The sequence below is a fragment of the Falco naumanni genome, chromosome 8 (genome assembly GCF_017639655.2).
Source record: "Falco naumanni isolate bFalNau1 chromosome 8, bFalNau1.pat, whole genome shotgun sequence".
In the NCBI taxonomy this organism is placed as follows: domain Eukaryota; kingdom Metazoa; phylum Chordata; class Aves; order Falconiformes; family Falconidae; genus Falco; species Falco naumanni.
Genome location: NC_054061.1, coordinates 40275403 through 40294305, shown reverse-complemented (window position 1 = coordinate 40294305; position 18903 = coordinate 40275403). Strand labels below are relative to the sequence as shown.

General features: G+C 43.4%; 1 protein-coding gene across 3 annotated transcripts in view; it reads right to left on the bottom strand.

Moving 5' to 3' along the window:
* The window catches only part of LOC121092376 (unconventional myosin-X-like), a 93619-nt gene that overhangs the window by 39298 nt on the left and 35418 nt on the right, over positions 1-18903 (bottom strand). For all 3 annotated transcript variants that reach the window (XM_040603287.1, XM_040603289.1, XM_040603288.1), the window contains 10 exons: positions 15513-15659; positions 14699-14799; positions 12454-12520; positions 11902-11994; positions 8235-8303; positions 7203-7285; positions 5600-5708; positions 4820-4900; positions 3753-3877; positions 2848-2962 (listed from right to left, as the gene is read on the bottom strand). In XM_040603287.1, coding sequence (XP_040459221.1) covers positions 2848-2962; positions 3753-3877; positions 4820-4900; positions 5600-5708; positions 7203-7285; positions 8235-8303; positions 11902-11994; positions 12454-12520; positions 14699-14799; positions 15513-15659 — 990 coding nt within the window. The remainder of the gene's footprint in view (positions 1-2847; positions 2963-3752; positions 3878-4819; positions 4901-5599; positions 5709-7202; positions 7286-8234; positions 8304-11901; positions 11995-12453; positions 12521-14698; positions 14800-15512; positions 15660-18903) is intronic.

Here is an 18903-nt window from a genome sequence, read left to right as displayed (position 1 = left end):
ACTCCTGACTCCATAAGCCAAGGTTAGTCCTGGGAATCACTACCTGGGTACCCGGAGCTGCAGCTGTAGCAACAAAACTGTCAGCAAGGGCACACAGGCTTCCTCCCCAGGACACGACCTACACTCTGTGCCCCTTGGCTGGTAGCTTCACTTCACCCTTACCTGAAAGCCTCTGGAAAAATAAGGGCTTTTTTATTTACCCACCCAAGGATTTCAGGCTTGTGTTACCCAGCACCAGCTAAAACATGAACACAGGCAAAGCACTCTGTAATCCAAAACCAAGGCACAACAGCTGGATACAGGCAGCGGGGAAGGAACTGCCAGGAAGCAGCACTGCTCTGCATGGCCTCGCCTTGGCATCAGCTCTCCTAGGGGTAGGTTTTCTGGAGGCACTGTCACAAAGCAGAGTTGCAAGGAGGGGTTTCCAAGGGAGCAATGAAACGGCTTTGCCACCATCTGAGCAAGGGAAAGGACATCGAGCAATGCATCTGTACAATTAAATGGGTAGGGTAATGGCAACAGCACCTTGGAGCAGCCAGGGGCTGGCCAGTCATTCAGCATGGCAGCAAGGGTGTAAAAGGCCAGGACAGCCTTGGAGTGATACTTTCTTTAGAATAAACAGAACTGCTCCCCTCTACCAGAACACATATCTCTAACCCAAACCATGCCAAATACAAAGTAACTTCCACAACCAAACAAGATGACTCAACTGCTTCCCAACCCCTTTTAATTTTCCTTCTCAGTCATAAGATACAAAGACTGCCATTCTTAATAGTTTCTTTCTTCCCACAATATTCAGACCTGCAGCAACCAGTGCCCTCAAAGAGAGACTGCTTTTACCAACACACTGCATATTGCACTTCAGCCAAGTTTTAGTTTATAGGACACAATTGTTCAAAAAAATTACATTAGAGTACATCTGCTGTTTTGGCAAAATACAAACACATTTTGTTTGCCACAATTTACCACCTATATTGTTTTTCCAAAAGAATTTGTGCAGGTCAAGCAGCGAGTGGAAACAGACAGATGGACTCAGTCCTTCAGGATGCACAACAGGGACTGAAGAGAAGGAGGACTTTATTGCTGCCAGGGGCTCAAAACAGCCTGGATTTCCTGATTGTCATCAGTCTGTTGTAGTCCCTGGACTCCAACTATATAGCTGATAACCTTTTATGCTCTGAAAGGTGAGTATGTACACGTTGGTCCTCACAGGCACTTCCCTGCTGCCCTTGCTGTAGCCCAGCAATCTTCCCTCTCTTGTCACGATAGGAAGAAAGTTCAAACTCCATGTTTACCAGCTCTAACCACTTTCTAAAGTTTCCCAGGCACAAGCAACTCTGCAACACACACACACACTCCACACCAGCTTTAACACTAAAATGCTGTGAGACTGGCAGCCACAAGAGCAAGTGGGATAACCCAAGCATGGGTTATCTAGGGATAAGAATGACTGAAATGGTTCCTGGTTTGCAGGGACCAGTGAGGAGACACCAAATTCCCAAATGAAAGATGGGGAACACTTTAATCACAGAGCAGAAATACAGTTAAGTGATAAAACCCTCTTTCTTGAGTATCAGCAGAGCCATGTGAAGGAAGGCCTTTAAAACTTCAGGTTAATACATCTCCTTCTCACAGCAATGGTCAATGGTTTCCTTGTGGTTGTCACACAGAGTTCATAGCCCAGACTACCAACTGGGCCACCACCACTCCTCTAAGAAGGGGAGAGAGGGATCTCACTCTCTAAGAAACATTATAGACTATCCACTCACTAAGTAGTGATTGCTCAAAGCAACAAATATCTGATCTCCTGGACAAATTAAATGTGAATATTCACTAGAATCATTTCTGGTTCCATTGTGACCCTGGAAATATTCTGAACTACATTTCTGAAGGCTTAAGGGCATAAAAAGCAAAAAAAAAAGCTACTTGGATGGACAACCATCTGCTTTGGATATGGACTGCATATCCACTACTTAGAAACGCTGTCTGCACTGGACACCATCCATCTTGGAATATTCTTTGAAGAATTTACTGGAGTATGTGGAAAGTTGTGATAGAGGCAGTTTTCCACTCCCAGATTTCTATAGCAGTATACCTCACAACACTCACATCTATTTCTAGATGAAGCTGTCTCAAAGCTTGAAAAAATTCAGACTGAAACACCCAGCTCCCTCCCCATTAAATGAAAAGTAATGGTATGTGTCCAGCTGGATGTCTGGGGAAAAACAAAACCAAAAAAAAAACCCAACCCCAAAATCCAGCCTATACCAGGCAAGAGAGAAGTGTTAAAAGTTTACCAGAACAGAAGCAAAATCTGAATTATGCAAGTGGGGAGAAGCATTTGGATACCTTTTCCTAGAAAATGTATGCTAGCATCTGGGCTAACCGCATAAACCATCATCTGAGCTTTCACAGCAGAAAGCTGTCACACATCTGGTGATCTAGCTACCCATTCACAGTTTAGATATATACCAAGCAGTAGCTCACGGCCTTCTGCAACAATTTCAGTTAGCCAACCAGAGCAAAATATCTGGCACAAGAGGCATGAGTTAGTGGCACATATTGCAATTGCATAAAATGAGACCCATTCTTCTTGTTCTTGGATCAGACACAACAAAAATCTATCTGGCTTGGTCAATGAGAAGGAGTTTGACAAAATCAAAAAGCTTTCTACATCTCTAGGTACATAATATGGGAGATATTTGAGGTGCTACAGGTCAGTGGCATAGTCTAATATAAAGGCTCATCACTACTTTGTCCTTTCCACTGGCTTAAACCTCACCAGATGCTATTGCATCTCCTTGCAGCGGGAACAAAGCCATACCCTGTCCCACACAGAGGAAGTACCTTGGTTTTACCCAGCTGCCATTCTTTCTTGCCACTGTCATAGGTCTGAAGAAAGCCTGCGCATACAGCTTTGCTGTTGTCTGAGAGACTTGGCCCCTTCATAAGCATTTTGTACCTAAGAACCAAACAAAATTTCATGAGATTATGTATGACAGTAACACTCACCCCCAACCTTTTAACTCTTAATTATCCTCCTCCCATTAGTCCTTCTTCCTCTGGGACCTCCCTTATTTGTGTTTGCCTTCCAATTCAGAAATTTCCATCCCCCAAGCTTTATCTGTTTCTATGACACTGGCAACTATTGTTGCAATCCCAGTAATAAAATACAAACTCAACAGCATTTTTAGTAAAGAACAACTGCCACTCTGAAGCATGTGCTTTCATCAGACACAAGTTATTTTGTTCAGAATAAGGGTGGCATTTAATGTTCCGAGAGACAAAGGAAGTAATGTTCAATGGTCCCTTCAAGCCTTAAACGTCAAGGAAAGCTTCTGATGCAGCTAATTAAAAGAAACGATCACTCTTTCCAATATTAATCATCAACTATACTGTCCATTGAAATTTGCTTCAGCCTGCCAGATTAAAGGTTTTAAGCATGATATTTTCTTTTTACATGTTATGACCAGCTAGGTTTCACAGCATCGCACAAGCAAATCTGTGGCAAAGCTAAAAAAAAAAAAAAAAATTTAAAATGGACTGTCTGGCTATTTTTCCATTCTGATTTTTACCCTAAAGGCAAGTCTCCAAAAGGGCTTCTAGATCAGTCTGTGATATGGGCAATAAGGCCATGGTTAGAAAAACATCCCACAAATGATCCATATCAGTAACAGCAGTTATACAGCTAACAAACATAGAATCATATACCTTGGGGCTGTTACAGGATGTGGTACAACAATAGCAATTACCTGCTGAGAAAGTCGTGGAAAAGGCGCCGTATAGGGAAACCTGCTCTTCGAACTTTCACTGTCTCAAGCATCCCTGAGTACCGGAGCTGATTTAGCACCACATCTGGACTGAAGAGGTTTGGTGCCTACATAACAATTTAAAAGAAAGTGAGAGAGGCAAATTGTTGATCTTGGTTATTAGTTCTTTGCTGACTTGAACCGTGACTGTTTCTCTGAGCACAGTCACTGGCTGTATGTCCGTTTCCCTGTAGAAAGTTAGCCCTGCCTATTTGGGTATGCCAGTTGAAAAGGGGGAAGTCTGGGTCAAGGGGAAAGCAACCTCATAACACTGCATGGTGCAGAAAAAGGGATGAAAGGGAGGTGGACAGATGCTGGAATAAAAGCCTGCAGGTGGCTGTTATGGAGTAAAGCTACAATATAATGCATTAGCCTATACAAAATGCAGAACTCTGACTCAGTTCTCTTTGCAGTCTCTCTCCAGTCAAACTGAAGACAAGCTGCAGATTTCTTTTCTGGCATATCACACACAGTTTCAAAACACACAAAGAAAATGATCGGTTCAGTGCTCCCCACCCAATCTAGTTTGCAGCATATCCTCCCATCACAGTTCACAATATAAGTGAGAGCCAGGCTGTCTCTAAGCACTCTGAGTTGCTCATGAAGTGTCCACCTCCTCTGCCTCAGAGCCAGAGATCTGCAGGAGATGCTTCCTGTCACACAAGCCCTGCGTTCCAGGACAAATTGTCTACAGCCACCACAAGCAGGAGCAATTGCTTCTTCTAGCACAGCTCTGGCCTCTGCACAAGCATGGTCCATTTTCTAGGCTTCATAAGTGGGAATGGCTATATCATATTATACTCAGCATGCAGTCTTTTCATCTAATTACCAGGAGGAGGGTGTATTTTTCCTCAACTCTAAAACAACTAGAAGGAAAAGGGGAAGGTGAGGGGGAACAGCTCTTGTCCTCAGCTTGGACCCTGAAGGAGGCACCTGTCAGGTGTTTGTGCAAGTGAGTGTTCATGAGAGCCTGTGTCGCATGCATACATTTTGCTGGAAGACAGACTTGCCTTTTCTGTATTTGGTTTGATGCAGCGGATGAAGAATGGGTTGGAAGTACTAAGCGTGGCCATCAGGGAATGGAGAGAATCCTAAAAAGCAGGAAGACAAAACCCAAAGGATCAGTCCCTACGGGAAGGAAAGGGGCTAGATTTGATGTAATAGGGTCTTCACGCAGCCTTCCCATTCCTAACGTCCTTTGACTCTGCCACCAAAACTTCAATAACCCAGGAGATCCCTTCCTGACCAAAACATACCCCCACAGTTAGTTTACTCACATTGTTTACATAGCCATTGTTGCTCTCAGAGCTGTAGAGCTGATGTGAGTTATTTTTACAAGTCTCTCTAACTTCAAATATAGGAAACTAAACCTGTCAAACTAACAGCAGGTTTGCAGACAATCGAGGGGGGGTGAGATTCATAGCTGCAAGGGCCCTCCAATAAGGTTTTACTGGAATTGCCACTATGCCTGTTAAAGATGTAGCCTAAAAGGACACACACACGTAGCTGAAACACCAAACCAACAATGAAAGATCAAAGAATCTCATAAGCTTCATATATGTAGCGAAGTATTCTTTTCCTGTGCCACGCTGCCCAGTCTTAGCATCTCCCATTTTACACCAGACAGAAATCCTTGGGGCAGTGCTACTCTTTTTTTAGCATTACAACATTCCTGCACATTTTCTGTGCTGGACACAAAACAAGGATGAATGACTCCACTTGGCTCCAGGCCTTGCTTCACCCATCTGCTCCTCCCCAGAAGCCTGCTGCTCTTTTGGAAAACATCCTACCCTGAACTGGGAACTGACAGTTGGTCTGCGCCTCTGGGTGCCCATCTTCAGTGTCTCTTCACTGCAACGGCTGCAGACTTTTTCAAAAAGGTCATAGATGAAGTCCAGTCTAAAGGGAGAAGAAAAGAAAGATGCAACACACCCAGAATCTGTGAGAAGATGGCTCTCATTCTCAGCTACTACTCTGTCCAAGTGTGAAACTCATTTTTATTCCTGCTGTGCCACAGAGTAGCTACAGGAGGCAGTTCAGCTGGGCACTTCAGTGAGGAAATCAATCCTCTCCATGGGGCTTCCTAGACCCCGTGAGCTGCCCTGTGCGCCACACTCGGCTGCAAAACCACAAACCCCATCTCACACTGTTAAGCAGGATATTAGGCAGAGGAAGATCTCCATTCTGCACTGGCTAGGACACCTCCCTCAAGCTATGCGTCCCCAGGTGAAACTAGCTTGAAGGTACTCCAGCTAGACTGTGTGCTGTCAGCGTCTCTCCCAACCTAGATCTCAAGGCTAGCACCCATGACATGCTCATGCAATTGCAACCACAGCCCTTCTGTGGCCAGAGGACTTCTAGAGCTACCCTCAGTGTAGGTCAGCTCTGGGCAATCTTCCACCGTTTTCCCACTCCTTAGACAGCGGTGCTGGTTCTTACAAAGTTGCACAAAGTTCTCCAGCACTGCTTCTGCCAGTTTATTGTTATGATTGCTTCTAGCAGAACTTTCCTTTCTGGCTTGTTGAAAAACTCTGAGTCCTTCTATTATGCTGGACAATGATGACCACAATTCTGACTTCAAGCCTTGTGTAAAATGTTCCCCATGTGCCACTGTCCAAGTAAGGCAGCTATGAGCAGCTCATACTCCCAGCTCTCTCAGGTTGTTTCAAGACTGCTCACAGTGCAAACCCTACAGCAGGCTTCAGAGAAGATGCAATTATCAAACAGTCTCATCAAGCTGGAGCCCAAAGGCAATACATGGACTGTGGCAACAGGCACGTGGCAGACTAGCTACTCAAAAACTTCTAGGGTCTGTCACGTTATTAAATGCCTCCCTCCTTCTACTAGGCACCACCTCTGTCTTCCAGACCTTGCCCAAGGTCAAAGTCAGTTCATTTCTCTGGAGTCACATTGCAGTACTGGCATATAATATTAGGGGTTATGTCTGGTCCCACAGCAAGGGCTCAGTCTGGCTCAGGATAGGGACAGAAGCTCTCCACTAAAAGCAGGCTGGAAAACAAACAGTCTCTGTCCAAAGGCTGGCATTTGACAGCATGACAAAGAGCCTTGATTCATTCAGGGCAAACCTGCCATTGTTGGGACAGGGAGGTAAGAGGAAGAAGAGGAAAGGGAGGAGAGAGGAGGGAGAAAACCAGCATTGCCTGGGGGGATTTTTGTCATACTTTCATAGCTCTTCTCAAAACTGGGACAAGAGTACTGATTAAACCTGTGCCTCATGTGACTTCTCCAGTTCTCCTTTCTTTTGCCAGGACACTTAAGCACAAAGAGATGTTCAGACAAAAGCAACTGCTTCCCTTAGTCTGGTTATTACATGAATGAATCTTAGTTCAGCCCAACAGATGTGGCCTCCTCACAAGCATAAGAGTGGCATACCTGCTGTCTTTCAGCATGTTTAAAATGTCATCTCGAAAAGTGTCTCTGTTCTTCTCCAGAAAGCCTCTCACGTCATATAGCACCTGCAACACAGACAGAGTCACTAGAACAGTGCTGTACAAATCATTAAGCACTCTGCACTGACTTGCCAATGTACAAGACCTCCAGCAGAGCTACACAGTAATGCTGCAGGCGTGTGCCAAGATCCAGGTTTTTGGGGTCAAAGAGCTCCAGAGTTTTCCAAGATCCAGATTTTGGGGTCAAAGAGCTCCAGAGTTCTGCAGCTACCGTCAAGAAAGTGGGTTTTAGCCATCGATTACAAAAAAAAAAAAAAAAAAAAAAACAAACCAAAAACAAACAAAAACCACAACAACAGAAAACAACCTCAAAAACAGGAGCCAAATAAAACAGCTGCAGAGATTTGCCTGGGGGGTGGGGTAAATCCTCTGCAAGGTGTGAGGTACTCCATTCACTTCAGGAAATACTAACTATGCCACCCAGTGCCCTGAACTCCCAACCACTAGTGCTTAGCAGATATGATTCTAGGAGGAAGTCAGACCTTCTTTACTGTGCAGGTGCCCTCCCTTGACATACCTCCATCCGCTTCATCTCTCTCCATAATAAGAGCAGTATTTAACCTTGAAGGCTTTGAGAGCTTTTCTTTTTTGCAATAGGTATTGAGCCTGTTCTTCTCCTTCCCAAAAGTCAAACATTTCTTGTTGACTTTTACTTTGGGTTTTGCTTTTTGTGAATGTCCAAGAAAAGTCAACACAAATAACAGAAGTAAGGAGGACTTTATCCCCCAAACCAAAAGTTATCTGACAAACTCAAACAAACATCCAAGCAGCAGAATATAGTACTGGAGAATTATATGCTATTTGAAGCCCATCACACTCCCTGTGCTCTGGTATGGGGCACTAACTGTGGGAAAACACAGAGCTGTGAAAGATATTCTTGATTTTAGAATATAAAATCCAGAACCTCAACTCCAAGATATACCAAGCATCTCACAGATAGACCATGAGCACCTACCTCCCCTGCATAATGCCTTATGCCAAACTGATGGTCTGTTACCCGAGGCTTCACATAGTAGTGGTTGCTCTGAAATGAAAGAAAAATAAATCTTCTTATAATGCCAGTGTAAGAACAAATAGGCTCAGTCAGGAACTCTGCCATGACTATGACAACGCTGGGATGGGTGAGGACCTTAGCTGTTGCAGAGCCCGTCCACATCTGCTGCAGCTATCTGCAGCTACATTACAAATATGTTATTCCAATAAGATGGAAAAATCCAGCCCTTCAAGGCATTCCTCATGTGAGCAAGGGCTTGCAGAATCAAGGTTGGGCAGGCATGCCATGGATGAAATGTTAATTCTTGCATGTCTGACACCTGAGGAGGCAGTGCTCCACACAAACCATGTGGTGCAGGACATGGGATCAGGATGCAGGGAAGATGGCAGCTTTGTAGAACACCCACACATCTTTTCTTTGTCAACAGAAGTATCATGCCAGTCTCCTGTCTTCCTCTATATTTCATCTTTCTTTGCACCCTTCTCCTTTTTTCAATATTCATTTTTTCCTTTCTTTTACTAGCTGTTCTGCTCTCTCACATTCCCCCTCCTTCCTTTGTTCTAAGAAAATCATTAACTGTGTAAGAACAGCCATGCTGCTCGAGACCAATGGTCCATCCAGCTAAGTATTCTGCCTCCAGCAGTGGCTATATAGGATAGAGTAAGAACAAAGCTAGTAAATGATACTTTCATCATCATAATCTCTCAAACTCCAATTATTTTCATGAGGTCTGCCTAACCATTAATGCCAAGTGGATTTCTCTTTGCAATACTTGCCCATTCCACACCTGAACCCATGCAGACTTCTTGCATCCATTCGCAGGGAGCTCTTAACCAACTGCACCGGTAACTACAGCCTGGCTCCCATTAGTGCCATTTGTCTTCTATGGGCCACGTGTGACTTAAAAACTCGTTTCATCCCTCCTAAGTCATCTTTTCTCCATACTGCAGGGTCCCTTCAACGTAGTTCACATGACACTGAAGCTGTCCCAGACCTGTTGTTTACCAGATCTGATATAATCCCTTCTTGAGTCACGTGACCCCTGGATTATACAGTGCCATAACAATGTTTTCTGCTTTTATTATGCTTCTTTCCTAGGAATTTGTAATACTTGATCTGGGTTTTTAGTTACTACTGAGCACTGTGCAGATGTTTCATGGAACTACCCATCACAGCCTCTGTCTGAGTCTTGCCCCTGAACAGCCACAAGCAGTTCAGGGCTCATCATTTCAAATATGAAACTGGAACTGTTTTCCTTCAGACATGCCATTTTACATTTATCTACGCTGGTTTTCATCTTCATTTTACAACCCAATCAGTCTGATAATACACCTGTCAGTCCAGCCTTGCCCCGTGAATCATCAGAAAATTGCCACCCCAATGCTAGTATAAGACCGTCTTACAGGCTTCCCTCCCGACCATTTACATTCTGTGAATTTACCCGGTAGTGAAATAAGGATTAGAGGCCTAGAATATCCTAGAATACTTTCAAAAAATTAAAATAATTCCCTACCTTCTTAGATACAAGTACTAAAAAAAAAGTATGTAAGAAGTTGTGCAATACTGTTAGTAATTCAGCTTTCGTCTTCAGGTTCTCTTAGCAGTACTTGTGGATGGCTTCTGACCCTGGTAATTTGTTAGTGCTATTGAAAACTTTTTCACTGTCTTTCTGCCTTTTCATATTAACCCCATTTCTTTGCTCTTCCCTTTCCCCAATCCAGTTGTCTTTTTCTCCAGCCACAAACTTCCCTCTCTTCCACTGGAAACATGATGTTACTGACTCTCTCATATGGATCGGCACCTTCCCCTCCTCTCGGCACCTTCCTCTCCTCTCCCTCTCTACCAAGCTGTATATTTCATCCATGCCTACAGCAATTTTGGTTCCCTCTCCCATCTCCCCTATTGCTTCTCTCCTCAGTTGTATCAGAGGTCATAATCTCTTAAATCCCAGGTCTACGTTTTTCCTCCTTGAGCCTATTGCAATCCACAGACAACACAGAGAAGAGGGCTCATTCTTTTACAGTGTCCTTGGGCTCTCCAGCAACGCTGGCTGGATGCTTTCCACTGCTCTTCCAGCCAGTACTACAGAATTAAACTGGTATAAAACCCACTTTTGCCTTCAAAAAATGCAAAATTTAGAGCATTAACTTCATACCTCCCTGCATTTCCAACTCCTCAGCCTCTTCCATCTCTCATAAGCTCCCTAGAGTTCCACATTAACTGCTATCCCCTCAAAGCAGACAGAGGTGACGCTATGAACAGCTTAATGAAAAGGCTACTCAATGCACAGAAATCACCAAAAATAGCAACCAAAATGTTGTGGTGCATAAAGGAATGCAAAATAATACTGACAGTCTCATGCTGCTGTACAATAAATCACAGATACCTTCTTACCAAGGGAACTGCATTCTGGTCTGATTATTTATCTCAGAAAAGAATAGAGAAAAGATGTAGAGGAATTCAGAGACAAACAGCAGAAAGGAAGAGGAGCTTTGAAATTTCTCCATTTGGAGACAAACTGAGGAGGCTGAGATAGTTCAGAAAGAAAATTCAAAAGAAGTGACGTATTAAAAGTATTTATAACTTCTATATTAAAAGTTAACAAAATACCAACAACAATAAAAAATAAAAAAAGTAAATCAGGCATTCTCATACACCTTGTCCTGTAATACAAGGGAGAGCCACAGCGGGCTAAATTGAATGGATAAATTTAAGCCTAAAGAAAGGAAATATTTCCGCAAAACTATGTGTAAGTAGCCAATCAGAAGTCATTGCTATCATACCAAATTTGTAGTCATGAGTATTACTGGCAGGGTTAGATGCAAATATGAAATATGAGAATATCTTCATCTATGCCAATTGGAAAAAAAAAAAAGGTCAGATAAAGGATAAAAATTTGTATGTTTTCAGGCTTGGATGAAGCCTGAATTAGAGGACTAGGAAACATGACAATGTTCTTAATAAAGTAGTAAATTATTCTGGAAGTCCACACCACAGGGTTTAATTTGCTTTGTTTTAGTGCCAGAGGCAGGGTAAGAGATTGCTACAGTGATCTTACTGTGGTTTCTGTGTCCCCAGGATAACTTTCTGACCTGCATGAAAAAGCCCTTCTACTCCTGTGTCCAGAATACAAGAAAGAGGAGGAAAGAATTTAATTAATTAGGAACAGTAAGAGAGCTTCCATTAAAAGTCATGAGGCAAAAGACATCCCCAGGAGACAGATCTGACGTGCTCTGGAGCAGACTCCTGTGAGTCAGCTGGCAGGAGAAACCCATGCACACTGTGCAGCGCATCCTGTGCCTGAGGTGCTGCCTCATGTCCCATCACAGGCCAGCAGAACCTGACCTCCATCCCATGCTACAAATTCCAATCTCTTCTACCCACAGTCTGTGGAATGGTTTGCACACTCCCTCTCTCTATGTGCACAAGAGACCGTTTTCAGGTTTATTCACATACTACTTTTGTTCAGTGCAGCCTTATTAAACATTCGCAGGTTCAGGCCTAAGGCATTTCAAATTGCCTGCACAAAGCACATATTTTACATCAACAAAACCTTCACTTTCAGTTTTGAAATGCTGATGGGACTAACATACTGATCATTTGCCTGCCAGGTTATTTTCTTACTTACCATATGCTGGCTGTGAAGTTTTTCCAGAAGGGTGTTGTCTGTGCCTTTGGGGAATCGACTCTCTTCGTTTACCAAAGCCAGTAGACCCAGTTTCTACAGCCAAACAAGAGATGGGCTTTTACAGTCAGCAAAAGCTCTAACTACACAGCACCAAGCCAAGAACTGGAGATCTGGACACAGCACTGAGCAGTAACCCCTGAGTTATACCCAGCAAAGCTCAAGCTGAAAGCAGAATTCTGGCCAGTCAACACATTCAGCAAACAGAACATAAGTGGATATTATTTTTAAAAAATTCACATTAAGGTTTTACTTAAACACAGCTCCCTATCTAAAACAGTGACACCCTCCCTAAGCTTAGTCTCAACAATGAGCAGAGATCTGCTTTCTTGAACTGGGACTATGGCTAGAACAGCTCGTACTTTCGCCAGGTCATGATAGGAAAAGGATCTAAGCAAATACCTGTTTTTAAAACCAGGAAACCCCAGGGAAGGTGTATAGACAATCAGCAGTCCCCACTGTGATCTCTGGAAACTGTCACAAATAACTGCTTACCTTCTCAATAAGGTCCAGGCACTCTGCATTATCCATCCAGTCAATGGCCTCCCAGTTTATCCCTTCCCTGACATCAAGAACAAACAGAACAAAGATGTGAAATACAAGACGCAATGCCTTGAGGTGCAAGAGAAAAGAAGTAGCTGAGCGTGGCAGCTGTCCCAGGACTCAAGACAATTTGCAGGAGTTAGGCTTCCATGGCTGAGGAAAAAGAATTGGACACACAATGTACTGCTAACACAAGGAGAAGGAAGCAGGAGACAGCCTTTCTTACGTATCCAGTCATTTAGACCAATGCTCATCTTGTAGTCATTGAGCAAATTCCACACCAAGCACTAGAAATTGTAGTTGGTCTCAGTTGCTCTCAGCCCAACTGGTGGTGATGGTGGACAGTTTGCTACACAGCTTCAAGAGTCAGCTGCTGACCCACCAATCTGGAAAGCAAGCCTGACGCACATCTGCCAGAAGACTGAACCACAATTCATTGTTCCACCAGAAGAAGAGACAGGAGCAACTTCTCAGGGAGAGTTTTGAAGAGGATGACACAGACAAGCTTTGGTCTGACAGGCAGAAGACCTATAGGGTGGCCCTGCATCTTTCAGAATGGGAGCTGATGTAGGTAGAGCAGTGCAATAAGCATGCTCTGAAAATCATCCATGAAATTCTGTACTTGTGTGCTGAGTGTGTTTTCTTCTCTCTTACCACCTTCTTACACTCCCATAATACAGGCTGTTTCTGTTTTCAGAATTCAGAGAAGCCTGGGAATAACTCTTGCTCAGGAATCCATGGAAGACTGTGTGAAGCTACATACTGACATTCTGATAGACACCTTTCAGGCGAAGGGTAACATTTTTAAGATAGTGAAGCCATTGTCTACAAACCCTTCAGCCTAGGCTTCATATTTTCAGGTTCAAAGCATTCAGAAACCTATGGGCAACAGTTGGAAGCAACAAACTAGAGTAATTTCTAAAGAATGCAAAGAACTATCTATCCCCCACAGGGAATGGAGTATCTTATCCACTTAGGGACAAAAAATATCAGTTCACAGTGTTTCAGATTTTTGCAACAATGGGTGTCAGAGAGGCCATGTTTTTATAAAAAGACCTCTTGGATTCTTTCTAAGAGCAAGATGACCTTCCAGAATTGAAGGGAGCAGAGTTTTCTGAAACAAATCAAATCACAAATTAATCAAGTCGTCTCTAGTGCCACAGACCTCTTGTCTAATCAAATGATGAAATACATGGAGCTACTTACTAAACCTGAGGAAGCAGAGCTGATACTGTGAAAGATGAGCTTTAAGCACATCACCCTAGAATAACTTGATGAGTAGTCAATAATAAAATTCTCTCATTCTTTCCAAAGTTCAGCCACAGAATTTAAAACCCTGTGTAATCATCAGGAAAAAATCTTTTGTCACGATGATAGCATTCTTAACACAAGCTTCCTGCAATGGTAGAATTGGCCTGAGAAGTCAGTGCATAAATAGCCTTGCAGTTTTGTAATCTTTAGAATTTCATGAATTGCCTATTCAACTGTCTCTCTTTACAAGGCTGTTCTCATTTGCCCTCACTGACCCTATTCAATTGCTTCATTCACAAACATAAAGGCTTCTGTTTCAGAGCAAGAACTGAAGCGTTTGTCTAGCAGCATTTTCTAGAAGCAGAAATACTCTAGAACATCCCAGGTACTTCACAAAACACAATCCAATATGAAGCCCACAGAAGAGAAACAGTGGTGCAGAAAGCCCCATGCTCTTTAAGCTCAGGAAACAGCCTAGTTTAAATCTCCTTGCTGATGAAAAGTGCCCTTTTCACAGCATAGGAATCTCTAGGACAGAAAGAGCTGTCAGATATCTAACCATCTATCTTTAGTGACTTTATTTTTTGCACACCAAGATTCTACCTGCATAATACCACCGCTACCATAGGTAAATCATTACTGAAGTCAGTAATAAGGCCAGTGACCACGTGTTCTAATGGGTTAAAGCCCAAGATCTTCCCACTCAGCTGAGACACAGAAGGGAGTCTGGACTTTCTAAATACAAGGGAGAAAGCTTTTGCTTGGAAACAAGGGACCTATGCTGGCAGAGCATACAGACAGAGACACATCCACAGTCATGGTTGCACTAAGACCCAGCTGCCTCTCCTGCCTTAGTGGTAGGGACTGGACAGCACAAAGGAGGGACGATGTCCCCCATTCTACCACTCGTGAAAGCAATAGGGGCCCCACTCCCTCCATTTGTCACCTGTTGTACTCCAGCTGCTCCAAGGAGAAGATGTGTTTGTTGAAATATTCCTGAAGTTTCTCATTTGCATAGTTAATATTAAACTGCTCAAAACGATTCACCTGTAAGAAGAAACAAAGGTAATAAAACTTAACATTCTTGTCCCTGGGCCCTAAAAGAATCTCTATCAGCAATGGGGAAGGTGCCAGGCCTGGAATAAAGCCAGAGAGCATAGAGGCAAGGAGTGTCAGATGGACATGAGGAGGAGAGTGCAGGGCGGTCCCACTAGGTGAACAGCTCTTGTAGCTTATGCAAAGTTAATTCACTAGGCCTAAATAGCAGTAAAGGATGCTAAAGACAATCACATTTCTCTTCTTGGAAGAAAGAAAGATAATTCACTGAGCGTTAGGTCCCTGGGTGTTCTGTTCTGTGAAATACCTCTGCGGTCACCGCCGTATGGTTGTTCAACATACATCCCTCATCAGCTGCAATCAGAAGCACTACACACAGGATTCTCAACACAAGGCAAAACAGATACAAACAAACAACATGCACGTAGAGGTTGGACATTTGTACACAAGTCAAAAATTCAGTATTACCTATCATAGCACATCTGTTTAGGATCTGTGTCACAAACCAGACCTTGAACATCAGCCTACATGAATACAGGTGGCAGAAATGGGCAGCTAAATATATCTTGCTGCTTTCCAGGGGCAGTGAAGAAATCTCAGAATACCCTATACTAATCTAAACAGGATACAACCCAACCCAAAATCCTTCCTATATGCAGTGATGTCTCCAAAACCAACCCACCCTGCAAAGACAAAATCCTGACCTGAAAGTTCTCAAAGCCGAAGATATCCAGGATGCCCACAGACTTAAAGTTTTCCTTGCCCTTGATCTTCGTATTAATCTTACTAATGAGCCATGAAAAACACTGGGAATAGAGCGCCATAGAGAGGGAATCCCTGGAGTCAGCTGCCTGTAAATATATAGAGAAAAAATGAGTCACAGGGAGAAAAGGCGGCGTAAGGGGCACCAAAAATCTCTATAGGACTTTGGGTTCCTCCACTCCTCTTCAGATGTCTCATCCTCTATTGGTTGTGTATGGTGCAGTATTTATATGTATAGTCAACATTCAAGTTTGCAAATAACCCAGCAACACACAGATGTATGGTGTATGACCTTTAGGTAACTGATCTGGAGAAGCTGAAGGAAGTAGCAAAATCACTGACATCTTTTGGAACAAGTGTTGGGGCAGGGAAGGTGGCAAAATACCTCATGACTAAGCCTCCAGCAGTCATTTACATCACCTGAGCCAATATTTGCAGTGACCAGCAAGTTATCTCAGTTCAGTACTCCTAGTACAGCTGTCAAATGGGTGTCCACTCAGTTTTTCAAAAACTGGTAGGGCAGGATTTAATACAGTATTCTGTCACCAAGTTACCTCAAAAATCCACTCTTCAAAACCTTCCTCCAAACTGCATCATGTTACTGGAAGCCAGGCAGGCCAGCCAACAGCCAGGACACATGTCCCAGAAGAGCACAGATTGAGAGATCTTCCTGGAGCTGACCCAACATCCCATGCAGTGATCATAACCAAATGTCATAGGTGGAAAAAATGACTTAAATTGTAATCACTAACAGGCAGTAGATAACTGGGTGTCTAAAATTGAACTTTTGAAATTCAAGCAAAAGCCTGCTACTTGATAGCTGTAACAGGAGTGGGCTAGTTGCAAATTATGCTAACACTTGGACTAAACAAAAGTGGCATGCTCCAAATCCTCCAATTAAGAAAGAGACATGAGACAGAACCACAAATTAAGAGGCTGATCACATGCTATCCTTCTGCACATACACTATTTAGACTGGGAAACCAGGGCTTAGGGTTCTGGAAAAAGAGGAGGCCAAAGTAAGGGATCCCAAAAAGTGGATGTAATCCTAGAGAGTAGAAAAAGGGGCCAGGAAAGAAGATGGCGAAGATCTTGACTGAAAGAAAGACGGTGGAAACGGGGAAAAATCCTGGAGATCAGAGGCAGGTGGAGACAAATGCCAGGGTATGCCCAAGGACCTTGGCTGGTAGTTCCCAAGACCAGTAATTGCAAGGAGCTACACAACACAAATCAACACAACTTTCTGTTCGACCCTCCTGGACAAGCAGCAATCTTCCAACTGGGAAAAGAAGTTGACATCTAATGAACGTAATGCTGAGGGATGAGTGAGCAAGTATGTGAAATAATCAAGTAGGGTAAAAGCTATAATCTTGTCCTTTCATAAATAAATCACAGTATCTACGTGAATTACAGGCTGTTTATTCTGTGTCATTTATGACACCAGGGTAATTCCTTCAGTAGGTTTGACCAGCAATGACAGAGATCTTCTAAATGCACCCTCACGCTCTTCAGTTTTGCAGGCCTGAATAACATGACCTCTTCTGTTCTGCTTTGCTAATGGCCCAGGCTAACTGCCTCTGAATCCTCCCGTCTCATCAAGCTGCAGAGGCCCAGCCTGCAACATCTTCCTTCTCACCCAGTCTCACTGTTTTTCTTTTCCTTTCTCTTCCCGAGTAGCATCTCCTCTCCAGCAGCCCAATGCTGAGAACACACAGCAACTTCTCCACAGAAGAGAACATTTCAAAGCATGGGCACACATGGCTTTTCTGGGTATTTCTTCTCTCTGTCAGATAGTCTGTCTGACTACTTGGGACTGAGAATGCCCTTGAGGCCATGCCTCTGTATTGTCTCTGGCTGGACTCATTTTCCAGGAACAGGACCTCCCCATCCAGCTGTAAGCAAAGCCACTTTCCCCACAATATGGCTCAAATGACGTTCTCAAAGGCTCCTTTCATCCTCCCAGCTTTGCCCGCCTTCAGGCCAGTTCATCCATTCATCCCACTGAAATGTCAAAGCTCAGATGGGTAACGAGCCCATTACATAATGAGAAATCCCTGGCAGCTCTACCAATGCATTCCTGCAACAACACACGGGAATAGGTGGGCACAATACACCAGGGCTTAAGCAGGAACAGTATTTACAGGCCCAGTGTTCAGTGTACAGGCTCACCTAGTGAAGACAGCCTAGTAGTAGCTTGCTATAACAATTTTCTAGCAGTCCCAGTACTTCACTGGGCTGCACGCAGGAAGCATGGGGTCCAACATGCACAAATGTCAGGAATAGCTATACTATCAGGGAAAGCTCTGTCCAGGGAGACTCTTGTAAATCCTACAGCTGCGCACTGTTGCTCTGGACTGCATGGAGCGTCTCTGGCATTATTTGTTATCCACCCTTGTGCACTGATATAGAACGATGTGGCTTATGTAGAACAGACAGCTGAGAAGAAAAACTATGGTACTGGACATCGAGGATATCTACCACAGACTATATAGGCTGAAAAACAATTTTCACACAATTTCATTGCAAAGAAAGGTCATAGACTATGAAAAAAATATACCATTTCTCAAAAGCAAAGCTTAGTTTGCGATATATTAGCAGGTGTGTTCGCAGCAAGAAAAGAAGTGATTACTCCATTCTAATGAACACTGCTGAGACTTCAGCTTGAAATTGGCATTCAGTCAGGAGCACTCCACTTCTTGAAAGATGTGGGAAAATAGAGATAGAAGAAGAAGAAGAGATTTAGAAAATTACTTACAAGGCAACATTGAAGGAACTGGATTGTTTAGCTTAGAAAAGAGAACACCACATGAAAAACTTCACAGAAGCAGAAGCTTATAAGGTGGACAGCTTGGGGTGTCAGAGGTAATCTAAGTATGAGGAAAACTTTTCAGCTCTAGACTCCACTGCAGCTAGAGCAGGGTACTTACAGAGGCTGTGAAATTCCTTTTATGGGAAACCTGAAGGAAAGTTAGACATCCACCAGAGAGAGCCTAGTAACCAGTTTCTCTGCTAATGTAGAGGTTGGACTGATAAACCCTCTGCGGTCTGTGTGAGCACAAGATATCCATTATGGATGTTCATTTCCCTATAACATGATGCTTCTTTCATCCTAGTAACCTTATTCTTTGTTTCCCAGCGTCTTGGATTTTATTAATGACAGAAGATTTTTTAGTTATCTGTGCATGGACCTAAAACACCAAGAGTGCCCTCAAGTGATCAGCAACACCACAAGTCAAAGTTAGTAGGCACAACACTGTAATGAACCACAGAGAAATGTAATAGATAAGCAGGACTGGCTCCAGTACACAGTACAGGTTCAGAACACAAGAACTA